Here is a 19,420-nt window from a genome sequence, read left to right as displayed (position 1 = left end):
TCCGAGGAATGAACTCATTCTGCGGAGGTAGCTCCGAGGAATGGATCTTCAGATTTTTTTTTTAATTTTTTTTTCACATCGATTCTTCGGGGTTTATATTCATCCCACAACTAATTATTTTTAAGAAAAGATTATCATACTATCATAATCTTTTCTTGAAAATAATTAGTTGAGAATTAATATAAACCCCGAAGAACCGATGTGAAAAAAAAAAAAAAAAAAAAAAAAAAAAAAAAAAAAACTGAAGATCCATTCCTCGGAGCTACCTCCGCGGAATGAGTTCATTCATCGGAGGTATCTCCGCGGAATGGATCTTGAGTTTTTTTTTTTAATACCCTAATTTATTTACGATTTTGTCATTTCGCGGAGCTACAGTAGATTCCGTGGAGCTACCTCCGCGGAATGCATGTCTATACCTGGAAATGTCCATTTTCATGTCTAAATTTTGAAAATACCCCCCATTTTTTTACTATTGCCGGTATTTTCCCGTTGTTAAACTGTCAGAAACTATGATGGTGAGGATATGGTGAAGAATTGCGAGTTATCAAGACAAGGTGAGTCAACGAAATGCTCAAAATGTAACAACTTAGGGCATAATTCAAGAAATTGTAAGAGAATCTTGGTACATTTGCACGTGGAAGCATAATTGGGCCAGAAAATAAACCTAGTCATTGATAGTTGTTGCTTATGTTCTCATATTAGTTTTTCTCTTCTTTGTGTTAATGGCTTTATGCCTAAACAATGTTTGTTATTTTTGTCAAAGTTTATGGTTAATGACTTTTGATGTAGTACTCATGACTCATGAGATGTTCTACTTGATGTTATGGTTTAGTGTCATTTTGGCATAATTTGCTTTTGTTTTTCAATGTTGTTAGTCGTCTAAGTATGTTTTGGCCAATTTAGTCTTGGTACGTTTTGTGTTGAATGTTGATATTTATCTCTAAAAAGGTTCTCGCAATAATATTTCTTGTTTTATTTTTAATTGTGGCTTAATAGAAATACGTCTTGTTTTCTATGAGATTTATCGATACAAGTTTTACTATAGAACCAAAATTACATATGGTACACAATTTGCAAGTGGAACCTTGTACAAATTCAAAAGACAAGAGTTGATTAAAAAATGCATAACTATATATGGACCGGTAATTTCTTCTAACTTTTTTATAAGTTTCACTACATTATTAGAGTGAATTTCAACACCTTATGAGTGTCCACTGTGACATCTGATCTGATAGAATTTATTTATTTATTGTCACATAGTTGTTTTATCTTAGATACAACCTATCAAGACTCGATAATAAAAACCAATGGTGGCCGTCACAAGAGGTTGAAATTCACTATAATGATGTAATAAACATTAAAAAAAATGAAAATTTTATGGATATAATTAAAAGTTATGACTTAAAATCAAATTAAGAGTTCTCAGTTATCATTTTATGACCATAACCCTTATATCAACCACCCACTTTTGGTCCAAATAACCCTCTTCAACATATATAAGAGTGGCGTGTGTAACTTGGGAGTGGTTCATAAAAGTAATTATTTGTTAAACAAGGGGTAAGAATGGTTGTTAAAATAGGTTAAGAGTTTAATATGAATAGATGATTGGTTATGAGGGGCTTCATTAAAAGTTTCCCGATGGATGAAGGAGGGTATGACATGTCCTATTTCCTCGCTCTCCGTACATATGGTTAGAACGGCGGCGCCACCACTACCACTACAAAATATGAGTGATAGAAAAAGTCTCTGAAAATGATACCCTCCTTCCACTTGTCACACACACTCAACTCACACTCCATTCTCTCTCGTTCTCTCTCTCATACCACAAACCATTACTCTAACTAAAAACCAGGACCAACCTTCTTTTCACCATACAACTTTACAACAACTTCAACTACAAGAACATAACTCCACCCTCAATTCTTTTGCTCACTTCGATCCCCTTTTTTTCTCCTTTGTTTTATTGTCTCTATGTTTTTCTCTCTCTTCCTTGTCTTCGTTCTTCATGGCCAGTGCTGATGATCAACACACGAATTTCAAGCATTTTTGTCGAATATGTAAGAAGGGTTTCATGTGTGGAAGAGCATTAGGCGGCCATATGAGAGCTCATGGTGTTGGGGACGATACGGGGAATATTGACGATGACGATCCACCCAGCGATTGGGAAGATAAGCAAGGAAACAAGAGAATGTATGCATTAAGAACAAACCCAAATCGTTTAAAAAGTTGTCGGGTTTGTGAAAATTGTGGAAAAGAATTCTTGTCATGGAAATCGTTTCTTGAGCATCGGAAATGCAGCTCCGATGATGGTGAGTCTCTAGTATCGTCGCCGGAGTCGGAGGCTGACGATGACGATGGCTATGATGATCATCAAGGTGGCCGGAAAGATTGTGGTGGTGGAGCAAGTGGGTGGTCGAAAAGAAAACGATCTTTAAGAGCTAAAGTTGGCAGCTTTAATTCAATGTGTCCATCTAGCGAAGATGAAGACCTAGCCCTAGCTAAATGCCTGATGGAGTTATCGAATGCTAGGGTCGATCCGGTGGAAACCGATGCGGAAGACTCATGCGCCTCCCCGACTAGAGAGGAGCAACGGCGGAACCCTGTGTTTACTACGGCCGCGTTTCTGTCACCTTTTACAAGACCACCACCACCTATAGATAAAGCAAAAGGTGTAGCCACCACCCCTAAAGGCATGTTTGAATGTAAAGCATGTAAAAAAGTGTTTAATTCTCATCAAGCATTAGGTGGTCACAGGGCAAGTCACAAGAAGGTAAAAGGATGTTTCGCAGCAAGAAACGATCAGTTTGATGACACCATTGTCGATGATGACGTCATCACGCACGACCAACTGTTTCCTTCACCAAAGCCAATCTCGAGCTACCAAGTCAATCAAGGTCCAAGCGCAGCGACTCCTGTCCCAGCACCGTTGGTCGGAGCCGCAAGAAGGAAATCCAAAGTACACAAATGCTCCATTTGTAACCGGATCTTTGCCTCCGGTCAAGCGCTAGGCGGACACAAGAGGTGTCATTGGCTTACATCTAACATGTCTGATACAACTTCTCTAGCAAAGTTTAACTTCCATGAACATATTGAGCAACTCCATCGACGAGCATTGGCATTACCTTCACAAATACTCAACAAATCCAAAGCCCTCGACCTCAACCTCCCAGCTCCGGCAGATGACATTGCCGGATTAAGGAGAGATCGGCTGAGATTAGAAGTTTCTACAGAGATCAATCTACATTCATGGAACGTAGATCATGAAAATGTTACAGATGGAGATGGAAAAGATCAAAACAGAACCGGTGATCAACAAGATGATCAAAAAAACACAAGCAACCTTGAAAAAGAAGCAACAACGACAATGGAGGATGATGAAGCCGACAGTAAAGTGAAGTTGGCCAAACTGAGTGAGTTGAAAGACATGAGTAACGTCAGTGGGAGTTCATCTTCATGGTTGCAGGTTGGGATTGGTTCCACAAGTGATGTTGGTCCAACTCACGATCCATAATTTATTTTTCTTTGTTCTTTTTTAACCAAAAACAAGTATATACATAACTCAGAACCTGTAATTATATATCCATTCAACAAGCACATAATTTTTTTGATGAAGATGATACCACTCCATCTGCTGTTGTAACTTTGATTTTGTGGGGCGGTTCTCTTGGTGAAAATCAATGTTTATATGATTTATACTTTTTTTTTTTTTTTTCATTTTTCATCTCTCTCTATTTTTTTGTCCAAATAAATATAGAGTCATTGGTTAAATATATTTGAAATGTTCTTAAATAGAAGCAGAAACAGAAGAATTTTGTAAACTAAAACCGGTTCTAGGCTTTTAGCTATTTGCATATGTCAAAACCACCCAAAGAAAACATCATATATAGCATATCAAAAACAAAATTATTACATCTTGAAACCAGGGTGTTCATCAATTTGATCGAATGGTTTATTAGCTTAGTATGTTTGGTTCCAGATGTTTTAACATAGAATTATGGGTCCCTAACATTATTCCATAAAAGATCCTGTACTTTGCATTTTTTCCATTTTAGAACTTTTTATTTCCAAAATAAACCTAAATTTACTGTATTACTTGTAAATTGATGATGAAACTAGTTACCAAACAGAATACCGACCGAAAGCGTTGCCCTAAATTAGTGACGAGATTGTGACGCAATACTTACAGAATACCGACGGAAGCAGAATACGTCGATATTTACCGACAGAAAAACTACGGATCTAAGAAAAAAATTAATTTATTTATTTTCCGTCGCTAAACATTAGAACTAGAAAAATGAAAAAAAGTTGGGGGTGGGTTCAAACTCGCGTTTACCATGTACCATATCAATCTCTCTACCGTTAGGCCGAACATGCCACATCCACTAATATGGGATACTTGGTACGTTTTATACATTAGCTATTTTCTTTCTTTTATTATTATTATTATTATTATTATTATTATATTATATTAAAAAAATCTAGAGTTAGGAATAGTAAACTTGCATGTTTTTTGTCAACTTTGCCCCTCATTTTTTTAGCCATTTTGACACTTTTGGATCTTACAATCAAAACTTTTATATTTTTTAGGAACCTTTTAATATTCAAAGTTTGGCCACAAAACTCTAAGGAATTGACAACTTTTGTCTCTTTTCTAAAAACTTGCTAATTCCAACCCCTTTAATTCTTTAACCATTTTGATACTCTTGGTCCTTGCAGTCAAAACTTTTACATTTTTTTCATAAAAAACACAAAAAACGGCTCGAGACGAAGCTCGGTTTTTTCCGCTAGTTATTATTATTATTATTATTATTATTATTAGAACGACGAAAATATTATTAAAACTAGCAAGGAGCTAGAAATAAACCATTACATTAAAGTTGTAGTAGTATTAGGATTGTGAAGCCAAGAATTCCAACATAACTTTACAACACCTACTAGAAATCCAGAAAAACAAACCCTATAAACAACATCATCAAAAAGAAACGATTTTTTAGGACTAGTCGTTCCAAAAATAGTCGAATTCCTGAAATTCCAAATACACCAAAAGCAAGTTATAACCACTGCATCGAAAGCCTTTCTCTGGCCACTTCTCATAGAAACAAAGTTTGACCACGTGATAAGAGAATGAACTGAAATGTGATCCGGAATCTGTATCCCCCATCAAATAGCAACACGTGTCCAAATCTTACACAACTCAGAGCACCCAGAAAACAAATGCTCAATAGTCCCCCCCCCCCCACATGAACAGATAGGGCACAAAATCGAATCTAACAGAATTCCCCTATAAGAAAGTCTCTCTAGTGGGAATACTAAGTAAACGAATTCTCCACAAAAGAACATTAAGCTTGATAGGAACCCAATTGTTCAACCGAGTCTCACCACCTCCTACGTACAGTAAGCTACCATCAATGAACCGTCGAGCAGATGTAACAGAGAAGTTATCAGAAACATCGATAATCCAACCCAACCTATCAGGAATCGGCTGCAACTGTAAATCCTGAATCAAAGAAAGAATTCCATCCCATTGTTCCTGCTCATCACCTCCTCTAGGAATACGTCTAAGAGTATCGGTCTCCCAATCCACATCCATACGATTTTTGACAGTAGCATTTCTAAAAGTGTCCAAGGCAAAAACTCTATGAAAAGTAGTTGCAAGTGACGTCTCTCCCGTCCAAACATCATGCCAAAAAGAAGTATAAGTCTCATCACCAACCCTGATAGGACATAAGGAACGAATATCAAGACCTCTGTCCCGTAACTGAATGAACGTATGCATAACACTAAGCCAAGGACCTATGTCGGCTATCCTGAGGGAAAAGACCTGCAACCGCCATCAGGGCCATACAAAGCTCTGACCAATCGAGCCCACAACAGATTAGAAGAATGATAAAATCTCTAGCACCAACGAAACATCATGGCCCTATTAAAGGAGAATAAACTACCCACACCTAATCCACCCTCCTCTCTACTAGCTAGAACTTTGTCCCATCTGACCCAGTGCATTCGTCTCCCATCCACATCCGTACCCCAAAATAATTTAGCCCTTAGGGCCTCTAAGGAGGTAAGAACTAAAATGGGAACAAGAAAAATCGACATAAAATAGCTCCCCAACGTACCCAAACCAAACTTCACTAAGGTAAGACGACCGCCAAAAGAGAGAGTTTTGGCTTTCCAACCCGCCAATCTGGTCCGAAACTGATTAAAAACATGGGACCAAGCAGAAACACGGGTCATATACTGACCAATCGGGACACCAAGATGGATAAAAGGGAGATTAGCCACAACACAAACAATCATATCCACCACAATAGAAACCTGTCTGTAAGGGACTCCCACACCAATCAGTTTGCTTTTCTGCAAATTGATTTTGAGACTCGAAGCCATATATAAACACCGAAGAATGCGAATAAGACGATTCACATTTTCAGGATCCTAATCCAACACAAGCATGACATCATCTGCATACATAAGATGTGAGATCTCAATCCTAAAATAGTAACACCTATAAAAACATTGGCCATCCGAGCCTACATCAAAGCTACGTGAATCCCATCCATTGCCGAAATGAAAAGAAACGGTGATAGGGGGTCTCCTTTTCTGAGACCATGGTGAATTTAAAATTTATCAGTAGGCGACCCACTGACCAAGACAAAATCCCTAGCAGACTTCAATAACTCCCTGATCTAACCACATCACTGACAGCCAAACCCCATAATCTGCATTATCTTTAACAGATAATCCCACAAGAGAGAATCATAAGCCTTTTCAAAGTCTACTTTGAAAAGCAAGAAAGGATTCCCAGACACATTGCTCTAAGCAACCACCTCGTTAAGAAGAAATGGACTGTCCATGATCTGTCTACCTTTGACAAAGGCTGACTGCTCCAAGCTAACCACACTATCAATAACCTCCACCAATCTATTAGCTAAAAGTTTACCAATAGTTTTATATTGGCAACCAATAAGACTAATAGGTCTATAATCTTTCGTGCACTTCGGGTCTCTAATCTTCGGGATAAGGGTATAGAAAGAAGCATTACACCCCTTTGGAGCTTAAACTAAACTCTCCAGTATCCTATAAATCTCATTTACATCAATGATGGATAAAACTAATATTAACAAGGTATTATATATGCAAAAGAAAAATGATAATCGATAAAAATTCTATTAAAAACCTTAAATCTTAGGCCTTTTTGGTTGAATGGAATAAACTGACAGCGTAATGAATGGAATCACAAGGTAATGGAATTGATCATTATCCATAACTCATTAATTTATATTGTTTGGTAGGTAGGAAATTACTAGTGAATAAAATGTAATTTATTTACAACGACAAAATACCATGTTACAAGACGTGCATAATCTTGTGAATTCGACATCATTATCTTCTAAAACTATATATATATATATATATATATATATATATATATATATATATATATATATTAAATGGAAGTTAAATACATGAAAAATCTATAATTATAAAGTAATCAAAACCATTTCATTGTTAAATCTGGGATCATTAGCTCCACTCATGTCAAAATGTGATTACAAAAACCAAACAAACCATTTATCACATGTTTTTCAGAAAAAATATTACTTAGTTAAAAGCTACATCAAACAATTTTTTTCACATATCCTCGTAGAACAAGCACATAGACATAAACTTTTAAGTTGAAACAATTTCTATAACTATATTAACAAACCTGAACAATTAAAATAATTTTACGCTTCCACCCAACAATTTAAAATTAGATAAAACTAAGCTCTAAACTTGGGGGCTTCATCGGCTAAGATCCCCATTTGGATATTCCTTGTAGCCTTCTTTGGAACATAATTGTGAATTAACACCTTCTTCCAGAATCTCAACACCTCTTCCTCATGAAGGTACAATCCTTCTTTCGGCATCCTGCACAATATGTCTGCAACCTTCGTTCCATTTTGTTCAAAGAAATTTTTTGACAATCCCATGAAAAAAAAGTTATAAAAATCGTAAATTTGTTGTGTCTTTATAGGTGAAACAAGAGGAAAAAATCCACCTCAAAGTCAAAAGTCAAAGGTATGACTGTTTAATGGTGTGATAAAGTCTCGGTGCTAAAAGATGTCATTGCCACACTTTATCATTTGTTCTAAATATTATAATGGTAAGGTTTGTTACCATTGGAATGATAAATCAACTGCTATTTGTAAAAGCCAATATGGAACTAGATGCAAGAAACTACATAGAAAAATTCAGCATTTTATCAACTCTATATTTATTATATAGTTACAATTCAAAATTATTAGATCGAAAAGCGCTTTCATGGATTTGATAACAACCCTGGTTATATCCGATTTTGTGGAAACGAAGTCTTTTGATTGGCATATTATTCAAAATGTAAAATAAATGACCCTAGACAACAAAAATGTATAATCGAGGGACGAATTTGGTAAAATTTCTTATTAGACCCAAAACGAATCCGTGCATCTAGAAGAGGCGAAATCAACGACTCGTATTGGACTAAAACTGCATGTTCATGTATAATTGAGGGACTAATTTTGTAACTCCGTTTCTTATAAACATTCAATTCGATTTACCGTTTTGTTATTCCTGATTTGCTGGCATCCCTAGACGCTGCCAGAGCTGGAAGGGCTTTGGCGCCGGCGACCCTATTTGTGCGTTTGAAATTCTTGAAAATCGCACTGTAAAAGCGTCAGAATCGAATGAAGGTAAACGTCGCACATCTTATTTGGAAATACCAGGCATTTAGCGTTGGATAATACTCTTATTTCAATGTGGAAATGGAATCTATCAAGAATCACTGGTTCGATCACGCTTAATTGTCGATGCATATTTTAGGTTTTTGGATTTTGGGTTGCGAGTGAGGATAAAGAGAGCTGGTGGAAACTTTATCAATCGCCATTGTAGGTTTCATCGTTTTCGATAGGGAACAAAAGCAAGGAGCTCTCGGTAATATATTTGGTCAGTACTTTCACATTACTTAAATCTTACTAAAATGATTTTGAAGTTATGAATCTTGACTGTTAGTATTAGAGAAACATCTCCGATTGCAAAAACAAAACGTTTCGCCTAAATTTTGCCTTACATTGCTGTTTTAATGCTAAAATTAAACACAGAAAGCACCTCTTTATTCAAGACTTTTCAAAGTTCATTTGTTTTTTCAAGCATAGTGTCATTCAATTTGTTCTACAAGGTCTCATGAAGCAATCAAAAGATCCTTTTGAAGTAGCATTTGAGGAACTAGATGAATCCCTTCCTGATTCCCCTGACACTCATGATGAGATTATGGCTCAAACTCTATCATCAAAACCAAATATCAACTCCCAAAGAGATGATTTGGAAAACAGCATTCATCCTTTAAACCAATCAAAATCAAGAGTCAGATTGGCCTCAACTTCAGCAGCCATCCCAACCAATCAGAAGAACAAAGAAGATGATGAGGAAGAAGAAGAGGAAAACATGGATGTTGAACTTGGAAAATTCCCATCTACAGGAGACCCAGACAAAATGGCCAAGATGCAGTAAGTTTACATATGTCCTTCAAAATCACTTTTAACATCAGAAATAATAATATAATTTTGTCTACATGTTCTAGATCAATATTATCTCAGTTCACTGAGGAACAAATGAGTAGGTATGAATCTTTCAGAAGATCTGGATTTCAGAAATCAAACATGAAAAGGGTATTTCTCTTTTTCTCTCTAATTGAAAAAATGAGTATGAACGAATGAAGCCTAATAATCCTTCTTTATGTAGTTATTAGCCAGCATTACTGGAAGTGCCAAGATTTCAATGCCAATGACTATTGTTGTATCCGGGATAGCAAAGATTTTTGTTGGTGAGCTTGTTGAGACAGGTACACTGTATACTGCGTTTGACATGCATTGGACAAGGATTGAGACTGATGTCAGCGAGACAAAAGTTGCAATCTTTTGTGCAAATGACGTGATTGCCCTTGTTGTCGTTGATGATTCTAAATAAAAAATGAAGGAATTTCAATTTGTTATATTGCAGCGAGGGTAGTGATGACAGAGAGAAAGGAGACAGGACCAATAAGGCCGTGTCATATTCGGGAAGCGTACAGAAGGTTAAAACTTGAAGGAAAGATTCCAAAAAGATCGGTGCCAAGGCTTTTTCATTAGTCATATATGTTTTAGGCTTTTTTTTTTTTTTTTTTGCATTCTAAACATGTGTTTGATGATTTTGATCTGTTTTTCATCAAGGCAATTTTTGGGGTAGAGTATGATTCAAATTTGTGTTGTTTGATGTTTTAATGTTTTTTTTTATGGTTTTAATTTGTGGGGGTTGATTATAGTTGAGGGTTAGGAATGTAGATATACAAATGAGTCTTGTTATTTTGATTTTGAAATTATTTTATATAGGGTAGGAAATTATGTGCACATATTTTATAATGTTGTGACATTGTCTTTCAAAATTGTAGTTGTGAAATTAAGGGCTTTTTAGAAGGGTCACGATCTATCAAAAGAATTGAAATTTGAGGGAATTGGAATCCAAACGAAATTTTGAATTTCTGATGTGATGGACTAAAATACCCTTCAAATATTTAATTATGCTAAAGGACCAAAACACCCTTCAAATATTTAATTATGCTAAAGGACCAAAACACCCTTCAAATATTTAAGTAGTTTTCAAACCCTGTTAATAAAATCTCATTATACTTTACTTTTGAGTTAAACTTTATAGTTTGACGAATTGCGAACAAAAAAAAACACACGTAAACATTATGTTCTGACTACTGAGTAGACTATCTAGTATTTTTTATTAAAAAAAAATGAAAGGAAAAAAAGTAAATTTTTTTTTTGAAAAATTGAATTAAAATTAAAATAATCAATCAAAAAACAAGGTATATCGCAAGAACATCGTAAACGAATATGATTTTTTTCCCTAAATGAGCATTGTTTTGTCTTTTATAAATACAGAATGACAGATTTCTCCTTTTAATAAGAGTAGATTGAATTGTTTGGCCCTACCAATAGGAATGATAAAATCCGTTGAATATGGAATGTAGAGGAATTGTATGTAATCCCATTGTTATTGAAGGAATCCTCTCTTCAAATTCCTGCAAATTCTTTAGAATCCGTGAAATAAGTGTCATAACATGACACTATTTACTCAATATTTATAGTCTCATCAACTCATAAAACCATTCACACAGTACAATATCAATGCTCTTTCACGATATGTCCCGTTAGCTTTTGTAATTATCTCTATATTAATGTTGTGAACTAACAAGTGTTTCATATTATTATTAAATAAGAAATACAAATACAATAAAAGAGAAAAGACATAATTGATAGACTAACTAATGGGCCACCATAATACTCAATACAAAATAAAGCCCAAAATGTTATCAGGCTAACAAATATAATATCAAATCTCTTTCAAAAGTGATTCTAAATGTACCAATTTTCAAATGCCTCCTAGTTTCACTTTGGTCCGCCAAATTTTCAAATGCCATTGTATCTTAATCATATAATCATATCCTTTTGCTAAAAAATACTAAGGTTTCTTGATTTCCAGAGTTTTCAACTCGTCCACATTTAGTGCGGAGTAACCACACAATAATAAAAACACCACACAAACGAAGAGGAATAATCAGTGGATGACACAAGATGACATATCGTTTTATAGCTTATGGCTCAACATAAGCAAAGACGCGACAATTAGTACTAATCAACATATGTCAAACTTTATATGCGACTATTATGATATATATCACAACGCTACTCAAGCGACGGGGAATACTAAGCACTTTATAGGTTAAATGAAGAAGACAAAAAATAAGGGCTTAGAGCCCCTTATTTTTTCGTTCATTGAAAGATAAAAATCTACAACCCTACTTTTTTGTCTTCTCCGTTCAGCTTACTTTCACGTCTATGTTGCATTGGTTCATATATAACACATAACAAACTTAGAAACGGCATGAAACATTGTGCTCCAATGATTCATGGAGTGTTTGGGTATTCCTAGTCGCTTTAGTGTGTTGTCAGGATACATATAATAATATTCACCTAGACGAATCCAAAAGTTTGACCTTTGTTGATCAGTGTTAATTATTTCATCTTTGTTAATGTTGAACCATGAGCTATACAAAAATATGTCATCTTGTGTTGTCCACCGATTATTCATCAATGCCTGCCTAGTGTTTTTGCTAATGTGTGGTTTCTCCTGCACTACAAGTGGTTGAGTTGAAAACTCTGAAAATTGAGAAACATTAAGGGTGTGTTTGGTTGTGGAAAATTTTCCAGTTTTCTAGGAAAATTTTTCAAGAAAAAACGGAAATTTTGAAAACGCGTTTGGTTCGTTTAGGGTGCGTTTGGTTGTGGAAAAATGTTTTCATTTTCTATGAAAATGTTTTCAGAAAATAGGGTTGAGTTTTCATTTTCAATTTTCAATGAAAACGCGTTTTGTTGGAACGGATGGAGTTTTCATTTTTCATCTTAGAAATTTGGAAAACTATGGAAAACACTTTTCTAATTTACATACAATTTAGAAAACTGAAAATTTTCATTTTCTTAGAAAACTTTGGAAAACTGAACGAACCAAACGCGTTTTCAAAATTTTCGCTTTTCTTGGAAAATTTTCCTAGAAAACTGGAAAATTTTCCACAACCAAAAGCACCCTTAGTTTTCCAAAATTTTCAAAGAAAATGAAAATTTGCAGTTTTCCAAATTGTATGTAAATTATAAAAGTGATTTTTGCAGTTTTCCAAAGTTTTCCAAATTTCTAAAATGGAAAATGAAAACTCCCCCGGTTTCAACCAAACGCATTTTCTAAAATTTTCATTGAAAATTGAAAACGAAAACTCAACTCTATTTTCTGAAAACATTTTCTTACAAAATGAAAACAGTTTTCCACAACCAAACGCACCCTAATATTTCTTACCAGACAAACATGATTCGGTAAAATGACATTTGAAAATTTGGTGGACAGAAGCCGGAACTAAGTGGCTTTGAAATTAAGGTTCATCATGTGATTATTGTACACAATGCACTCGAACAAGAGGATTATATCTTGACTATCATCATTAGGGATATAAGATGAACTTTTGAAGAAAATATAGAACAAATTAAACTGAGGTTTTATGAATCATAATATGATTGAATGGGGGTGGATTTTTGATGAATTATGACTACGATACATATTGTATATATAAGGAAATAAAAATACGTGTCAAAATTCGATGATTTGATTTTGATATGTGTGCCATTCTTTCATCCCTAACATTTAATCAATTTTCATTTTATCCCCTTTAACTTGTGAGTGATTTATAAACTATTCTCGACCTTTTGTTTAAACTCTACTAATCTATATGTTCTTAAAAAATTATACAACTTAAAAATTCATACTTAACATTAAAAGCTACGTCGTTAAAGTTATCTCATGAATATGCTAGAAACGAAATCAATATTGAATATTATTATTGATAATCATTTTATGTTTAAGAAATTAACTTTGGTCAATAATTCGTTAATAAATGTATAACGTTAAACTTTTCCACAATCAAATAATAAAAGGGGTGTAGAACTTCAATAAAAATATATTCCAATGTGGATTTCAAATGCTAACATTATTTTTTCGCATACTTGAATTGATCTACAAGCTCTATCACCTATTTAAATCTATATCGTCGCGATGTGTATGTTAGCATATGGAGTAGTTGCAGATACCGTTGATGAATACTGTGGAATCAATAACGTTGATTCATCATTTCTAAAATAAAAAAAACATCATTTCACTAAAATAGTAACAAATTTTCATATTTGTTCCACCTAATACACCATTCAATGCCAAGCATACATTCTTTCATCCTATGCCTCTGAAATTTCCCAAAGCACAATGTACAACTCAAGGTTGGGATTGAAGCATGTGAAATTTGAACTTGGGTCAATTCCATTTTAAAGTGTTTCACACCAAGTCTTGTTGATGAAGCAAACACAATGTGCACCCCAAAAAGGAATCATGGGTTTTGGTCCATTTCATATTTTCATTGTGTGAATGAAGTGAAGAATGGTTATGTCATCTTAAAAGAAGTCCACGTCATCATCTGATTCTGATGGTGGACCTTTTCGAAGCTTTTCTTGGAGCTCCAATTGCTTTGGCAAAACCAACTCTACCCTCTCCCCTAATTCCGAGAAATACCTCTCCAACACCATCTAACATGAATTTATATATTCCAAAAAAAAAAAACATTTATATGTCAAAATGTTATTTTTTACTATATTAATTTTAAATTAAGGAATACATAATTTAATCAGGTAAGCTACGTATACGAAAATAGACACTTACCATGGCTGCATAAGCATCAAGACTTTGTTTGCGATCCGCTTTGTTGAGGCCCCTAAGAGATAATTATAATTATAATTATTATTATTGAGTTATCAGAAAGATCTTTGTGTAAAATTAAAAGCATAGTGTAGTGATTATGAATAATTAGGTGTTGGCATTTTCACATACAGGTTAATCATACGGTTCATTGCATCTGTAGATGTGCCATGTTCGTCTTGTAAGTATACTCTCCAACCCCTACATAAATGGTTTGTTAGATAAAATGATGTAAATGTAGTGGTTTTTCTGAAAATTTCCCGCAAAATAACATCCTAAAATGTAAATTGTTGTATTTTTTATGAGTTAGATAGATAAAAAGTTATACCTCTCTGCAGCCCAAATGGCTATCCTGCCAGCAACACTACGAACTTTATTAGATTGTGGCGTCTCTTTTCCATCCGATGAAACGGGCAACCCAATAATAAACTCATCTACCTCCTATTATAATTATATTCTTGTCAAAATTCAAGGTCAAAGAAGTCAATATTTGACCGATTCAAGTCAAACATGATATTACTACAAAATGAAGAATGTTGATAGCACAAGGATAACAAATTCATAACTTGATGTATATACACTCATTTCAAAAAGATGGAGATATGTTTCTAGTATAAACATGATGTGCGTTATCCTCTATTGAATATTTGACTTTTGAATGTCAAATTACAATGATGGTTCTTAACTTGTTTTGGTTCAAACAGAAAAAACATATGGTCTATTCAAATCACACCAGTTTGAAGCTACAAAGCTAAATATATATGGATCAGTTTTTGATTTTTAATTTTTAGAATCTGAAGGGTAGAATTTCAATAACCAAGAACATACCTGTTCTTGAGCAATTTCAAGCAGGCCCTTCTCAAGCTTTTGGCCCCTTAATTCTAAAACCTAGAGTAGACGCACATGATAAAATCCAAATCAAAAACCTAAGAACCCATTGAGATTGTGCGAAATAGTTATACAAATTGAAATTAGGTATTAAATTAAGATTCATAAAGACGATCAATGGAAGAAACCTTGAGGGGGCGAACTGAGAATCCTTTGCTTATGGCAAGACCGGTACGAGACAACCCAAGATCAATTCCTAGACTGAATCCACCCAACCACCTGGAATCAAGCTTCCTTCGCATGGCGTTTGGGGGAAAAGGAAAAGGGTGTTCTTCGACGTCGAGTGAGATATCTGCCCTAATTTTTGAAGAACGCACTCGTAGAGAATTGAGATGTTTATTGGAAGGAATAGTGGGTGAAAGTGTAAATAATGTTGGCAATCCATGCGTCTGCGCCATTTGCACTCTCTAGTTCCTGAATCCACCGGATGCGCCTCGACTCTAACCAGGAGGATAATAATATTATGACTGTTCGTAAAAATAACCCTGATCTTTAAAGTTTTAGCATAAACGCCCCTCAACGTTTCTAAACCTTTTCTTTTATGGGTTTTCAAGAAAAACTAAAAGCGACAACAAACACTTCTAGGTGTAAACTGTAAAGTGCATTTTTTATATAAAAGGATTAATAGATTATCACATGAAAAGGGTAGGTTATTTTAACAAAATGTTTAGTTTTTACAATATATCTTTGTTGCAAATTGCAAATTGCTTTTTGAATACCTTCTAAAAAATCGAAGAGAAGCATATATCTTTCACAATTCATATGAACTAGTAAATTCATTAAAATATATATTATTCAATAGGAATGATGATCTATGGTAGCAATTCGCAAAGATATTAGCATAAATTTAGTCATTTGTGTTTGTATGTAGTATAGTAGAAGTAGATATATAGCGTTCAAATTTCCCAAAAATAAATTCAATAGAACAGTAAATGACCCATTCATTGTTCAATAGACCCCGACAGAATTGCAACCCAAATTACCAAATTAGACCCTTCGATTTCAACTCCAAAGCATTCCTTACAATCGGACTCATGCCAAATTAGACCCTTCGATCCCCAATTCTTTATGTATCTGTCTTTCGTTTATTTTTTTGTACATTTCTAGATGAAGACTATTCAAAAAGCAATTTCAAAACTAACAATCGGACTCATGCCAAATTCATGGTCATTGTGTATAAAAGGGGCAAAACACACTCTGCTCATTTTGTTAAATGACTATATACCATTTCGGTATTTTGTAACTATCTTTATAATAATATAACATTTAAATGACAATTGTTGAAGCTTACAAGTATTGTTTTCATTTAAAAACAAGTTACTTATAATCCAAACATTCAACTGTAACACCCTTATTTCATAAAATAACTACTACACAATTCCTACTAAAATATCTATTACCAAGAAAAACAATGTCATAAGTCACTACAACAACACACCAATATTATAATTTAACAACCAACAACTAAACGAGAAAAATATTACATCAATTTAGCTTTTTTTTTACATCAGATGTTACTTATCCCTGCAAAAATATGGGTAAACAACCACCAACTAAATTAAAATGTTACATTGCACACACACACACAAGATTTTATAAAATTAAATAACGACATCATTTAAGAAAAAATCATAACACCATATTTTCTCATGATGCCAATTGTGTATTTTCAGAACCTTGTCTCATGTGACATCGCTCAACAATCTTAGTGAAATCCTCGAGGCTTAGCTGCCAAACATACAGATTTTTAAATTAGTAAAGTTTTAAAATCTTCAAGAATTTAATAAAAAATATTATGGTGAATAAAAAAATAAATTAAGACTACTTGCTAACCTTCCCATCTCCATTGCTATCAAAGAATTGAATCATATCCCCCATCTCTTCATCTGTCCATGTAAAATCATGTGAAGCTGCTACTCTTCTCAAATCCCTAAGACTTATCCCCCCTTTGCCTACTTCTGCAAAAACCGAAAAAAAAAGGGTAATTTTGTCATTTATCATTTACTCGCATTCCGAATCATCTTACAGACTTATAAACCAAAACCGAAATAGGCATAGGAATGGAATTGAATTTCATTCCATTTTCTGCCAATTATACGCGTGATTTCAATTTATGTATATTCCAATTCCTTTAAAAATAAATGAAAACATAAAAAAATATATATAGCTTGTGAAATTACCATCAAACTGAAAGAAGTGTAGAATCAATTCATCCTCTGTCATTTGAACTCGACTTGCAAACTGCTTTCCATAATACCCACAAAAATCAGAATGCAGATGTTAGGTTAAAATTACTTATATACCCTTGACCATCAGTAAGAACAAATCAATGGTGTTGATTCCATTAGTGGTATTCCTCTATTGACATTCATTAAAGGGTATTTTAAGTAAGGTAAAATACATGTTAATGCAACAATGTTTAACATTTTTTCCAATCTATGCAGTATGCAACAAAGTGGTTTTTTTATACGAAAATGAAAAAAAAAATCATTTTAAGACAAAAAGATGCAACATTTTATGGTTTAAGCTAACCACTTGAAATGTGGTTTCATAACTTGTGCTAGTTGTATAAATTGGTAAAAGAAAATGCAACATTATTGCATAAATTGGTAAATAAAAGAAAACATTGTTGCCTGAATAAGCATCTGATTGAGGTCACAGTGTTGCATATTTTAGTCAAAACTTTTACTTAAAGTACAAAAAAAGAAGTCAAACATACCCAGTTTTTCCTCTTCCGATTTCCAGAATCATCTTTACGTACAATCTGCTTTTTTTCGACATTTGATACCTTTGAATCAGATTTTTGAGGAGGCGTTTTGCTCATTACATCCAAAAAACTTGGTGAATCTTGTAGAGAAAGAGCAATGGCCTGCATCCATAGTGTTAAAAATATGATTGAAATCTTTAGGTCAAATGAAAACCACAAATTCATGCAATTAATACTAATAACTTACCTTCATCAAGGCGTCATCATCATCATCACCAACAAAATCCGAGTTTTCTGAAAGCTTTGAAATTTTCTTGCTAGGTGTTGATTTTTTCACCTTTGGCTGAAAACAAGATAAACATATTGTATGTTTAAACTGATAGATATTGTGAAAATTGTTTGTTGCAATGTAAGGGTAAAATGTCATAACACAGTTTGGCTTCTTTGGAGAAGTGAATTATCAAACACTTTTGATTCCCATCTAATTCAACAAACGTTTTTATCTTAAATCTATTTGGAATACTTCTAATGTCTTTTTAGAACTTTTACAAAACATCCATGAATTGAATTTAACCAAACCCACGTCAAAACACTATATTTTCAACCCAAAAAACCACAGTTTCACTTTTGATAGGTCGAACTGTGCCTTTTGAAAACCAACTGAGTTCCATACTTGATTTATTGACTTCTAATTCATATCCTTACCTTTGTTCGAGACATGTGAAATTCATCATCGTAATCGTCACAATCTGATTCACTTGCAGAGCTGAATTCCTCATCCTCAACAGGTGGTTTATACTCCTCATCGTCTTCCAAACCCACCTTCTGTTTGCCCTTTTTGTTCGCGTTTCGAGAAACAGGAACCGTACCCATAAACGAAGACGCCATTTTGTCTAAACCCATTGCTTTCATTCTCGCCTTGTTCTCTTCAATTCTTTTCATTCTCTGTTTCTCGTACTCTGTCATATTCTCGGAACCCCTATTCTCTTTTCTCCGTGGGGTCATATCGGAGCCCGTAGCTTCGGTTTCAGAATCTGATTGATTGGGTTGCTGCATATTGATTGAATTAAGGTATCGAATAGGCTTCTCGACTAAGGTTCGGAGGGATTCGATTGAATTGGGGGATTTTCAGTGTAGGGTTTTATGTTTGTTAGTTTCCGGGAGGGGATGAACGCGGGAATGTTATTAGTTTTTTTTTTTTTTTTTTCGTTTGGAAGTTCTATTCGATCCAATTAAATAAATCAAATTGATTTCGGTTTTCAAAATTTTGATCTGAATTTTTCAAACTAAATTCAAATCTGATCCAATCCAATTCAATTATAATTCGGTTGGATCGGTTTTTGTAGTCGGTTTTTAAAAGACATAACATTTTATAACCATATATAATTATAATATTATCCAATTTTTACAAAAGAAACAAAAACAAATTATTTAATTGTAATTTAAAATTTATAAACAACTACTAAGAAGGTATATTAT

The 19,420-nt window shown here is 34.0% G+C and overlaps 4 protein-coding genes across 6 annotated transcripts; 2 read left to right on the top strand and 2 right to left on the bottom strand.

Moving 5' to 3' along the window:
• Positions 1-1,924: 1,924 nt before the first annotated feature.
• LOC145109885 (zinc finger protein ZAT9-like) lies at positions 1,925-3,627 on the top strand. The gene has a single exon (XM_079047005.1). It carries the CDS (start codon positions 2,006-2,008, stop codon positions 3,509-3,511), a length of 1,506 nt encoding a protein of 501 aa, XP_078903131.1. The 5' UTR covers positions 1,925-2,005; the 3' UTR covers positions 3,512-3,627.
• A 4,969-nt stretch (positions 3,628-8,596) lies between these two features.
• LOC145109884 (transcription initiation factor TFIID subunit 11-like) lies at positions 8,597-10,395 on the top strand. Of its 3 annotated transcripts, none has more exons than XM_079047003.1 (6): positions 8,597-8,708; positions 8,839-8,949; positions 9,194-9,521; positions 9,596-9,683; positions 9,757-9,856; positions 10,015-10,395. In XM_079047003.1, the coding sequence occupies exons 3-6, from the start codon at positions 9,199-9,201 to the stop codon at positions 10,140-10,142; spliced, it is 639 nt and encodes a 212-aa protein (XP_078903129.1). In that variant the 5' UTR covers positions 8,597-8,708; positions 8,839-8,949; positions 9,194-9,198; the 3' UTR covers positions 10,143-10,395. The 3 variants fall into 3 exon arrangements, with proteins under 3 accessions (XP_078903129.1, XP_078903130.1, XP_078903128.1); XM_079047004.1 differs by having other exon boundaries at positions 8,839-8,961; positions 9,205-9,521; XM_079047002.1 differs by having other exon boundaries at positions 8,839-8,961.
• Positions 10,396-13,731: 3,336 nt separating this feature from the next.
• Positions 13,732-15,668, bottom strand: LOC145106120 (Polynucleotidyl transferase, ribonuclease H-like superfamily protein). Its single transcript, XM_079043158.1, has 6 exons — positions 15,363-15,668; positions 15,175-15,234; positions 14,675-14,787; positions 14,479-14,547; positions 14,311-14,362; positions 13,732-14,177 (listed from the first exon to the last, which is right to left on the bottom strand). Exons 1-6 carry the CDS (start codon positions 15,630-15,632, stop codon positions 14,046-14,048), a joined length of 696 nt encoding a protein of 231 aa, XP_078899284.1. The 5' UTR covers positions 15,633-15,668; the 3' UTR covers positions 13,732-14,045.
• Positions 15,669-16,651: 983 nt separating this feature from the next.
• Positions 16,652-19,122, bottom strand: LOC145109883 (calmodulin-like protein). The gene is made up of 6 exons (XM_079047001.1): positions 18,647-19,122; positions 18,189-18,284; positions 17,954-18,103; positions 17,415-17,475; positions 17,068-17,192; positions 16,652-16,962 (listed from the first exon to the last, which is right to left on the bottom strand). Exons 1-6 carry the CDS (start codon positions 18,995-18,997, stop codon positions 16,882-16,884), a joined length of 864 nt encoding a protein of 287 aa, XP_078903127.1. The 5' UTR covers positions 18,998-19,122; the 3' UTR covers positions 16,652-16,881.
• Between the last annotated feature and the right edge of the window lie 298 nt (positions 19,123-19,420).

Source organism: Lactuca virosa, chromosome 4 (assembly GCF_052849685.1).
Source record: "Lactuca virosa cultivar CGN04683 chromosome 4, Lactuca_virosa_CGN04683_v6, whole genome shotgun sequence".
Lineage (NCBI taxonomy): Eukaryota > Viridiplantae > Streptophyta > Magnoliopsida > Asterales > Asteraceae > Lactuca > Lactuca virosa.
The sequence above is the reverse complement of the archived record's forward strand: the minus strand, read 5'-3'. Positions and strand labels throughout refer to the sequence as shown.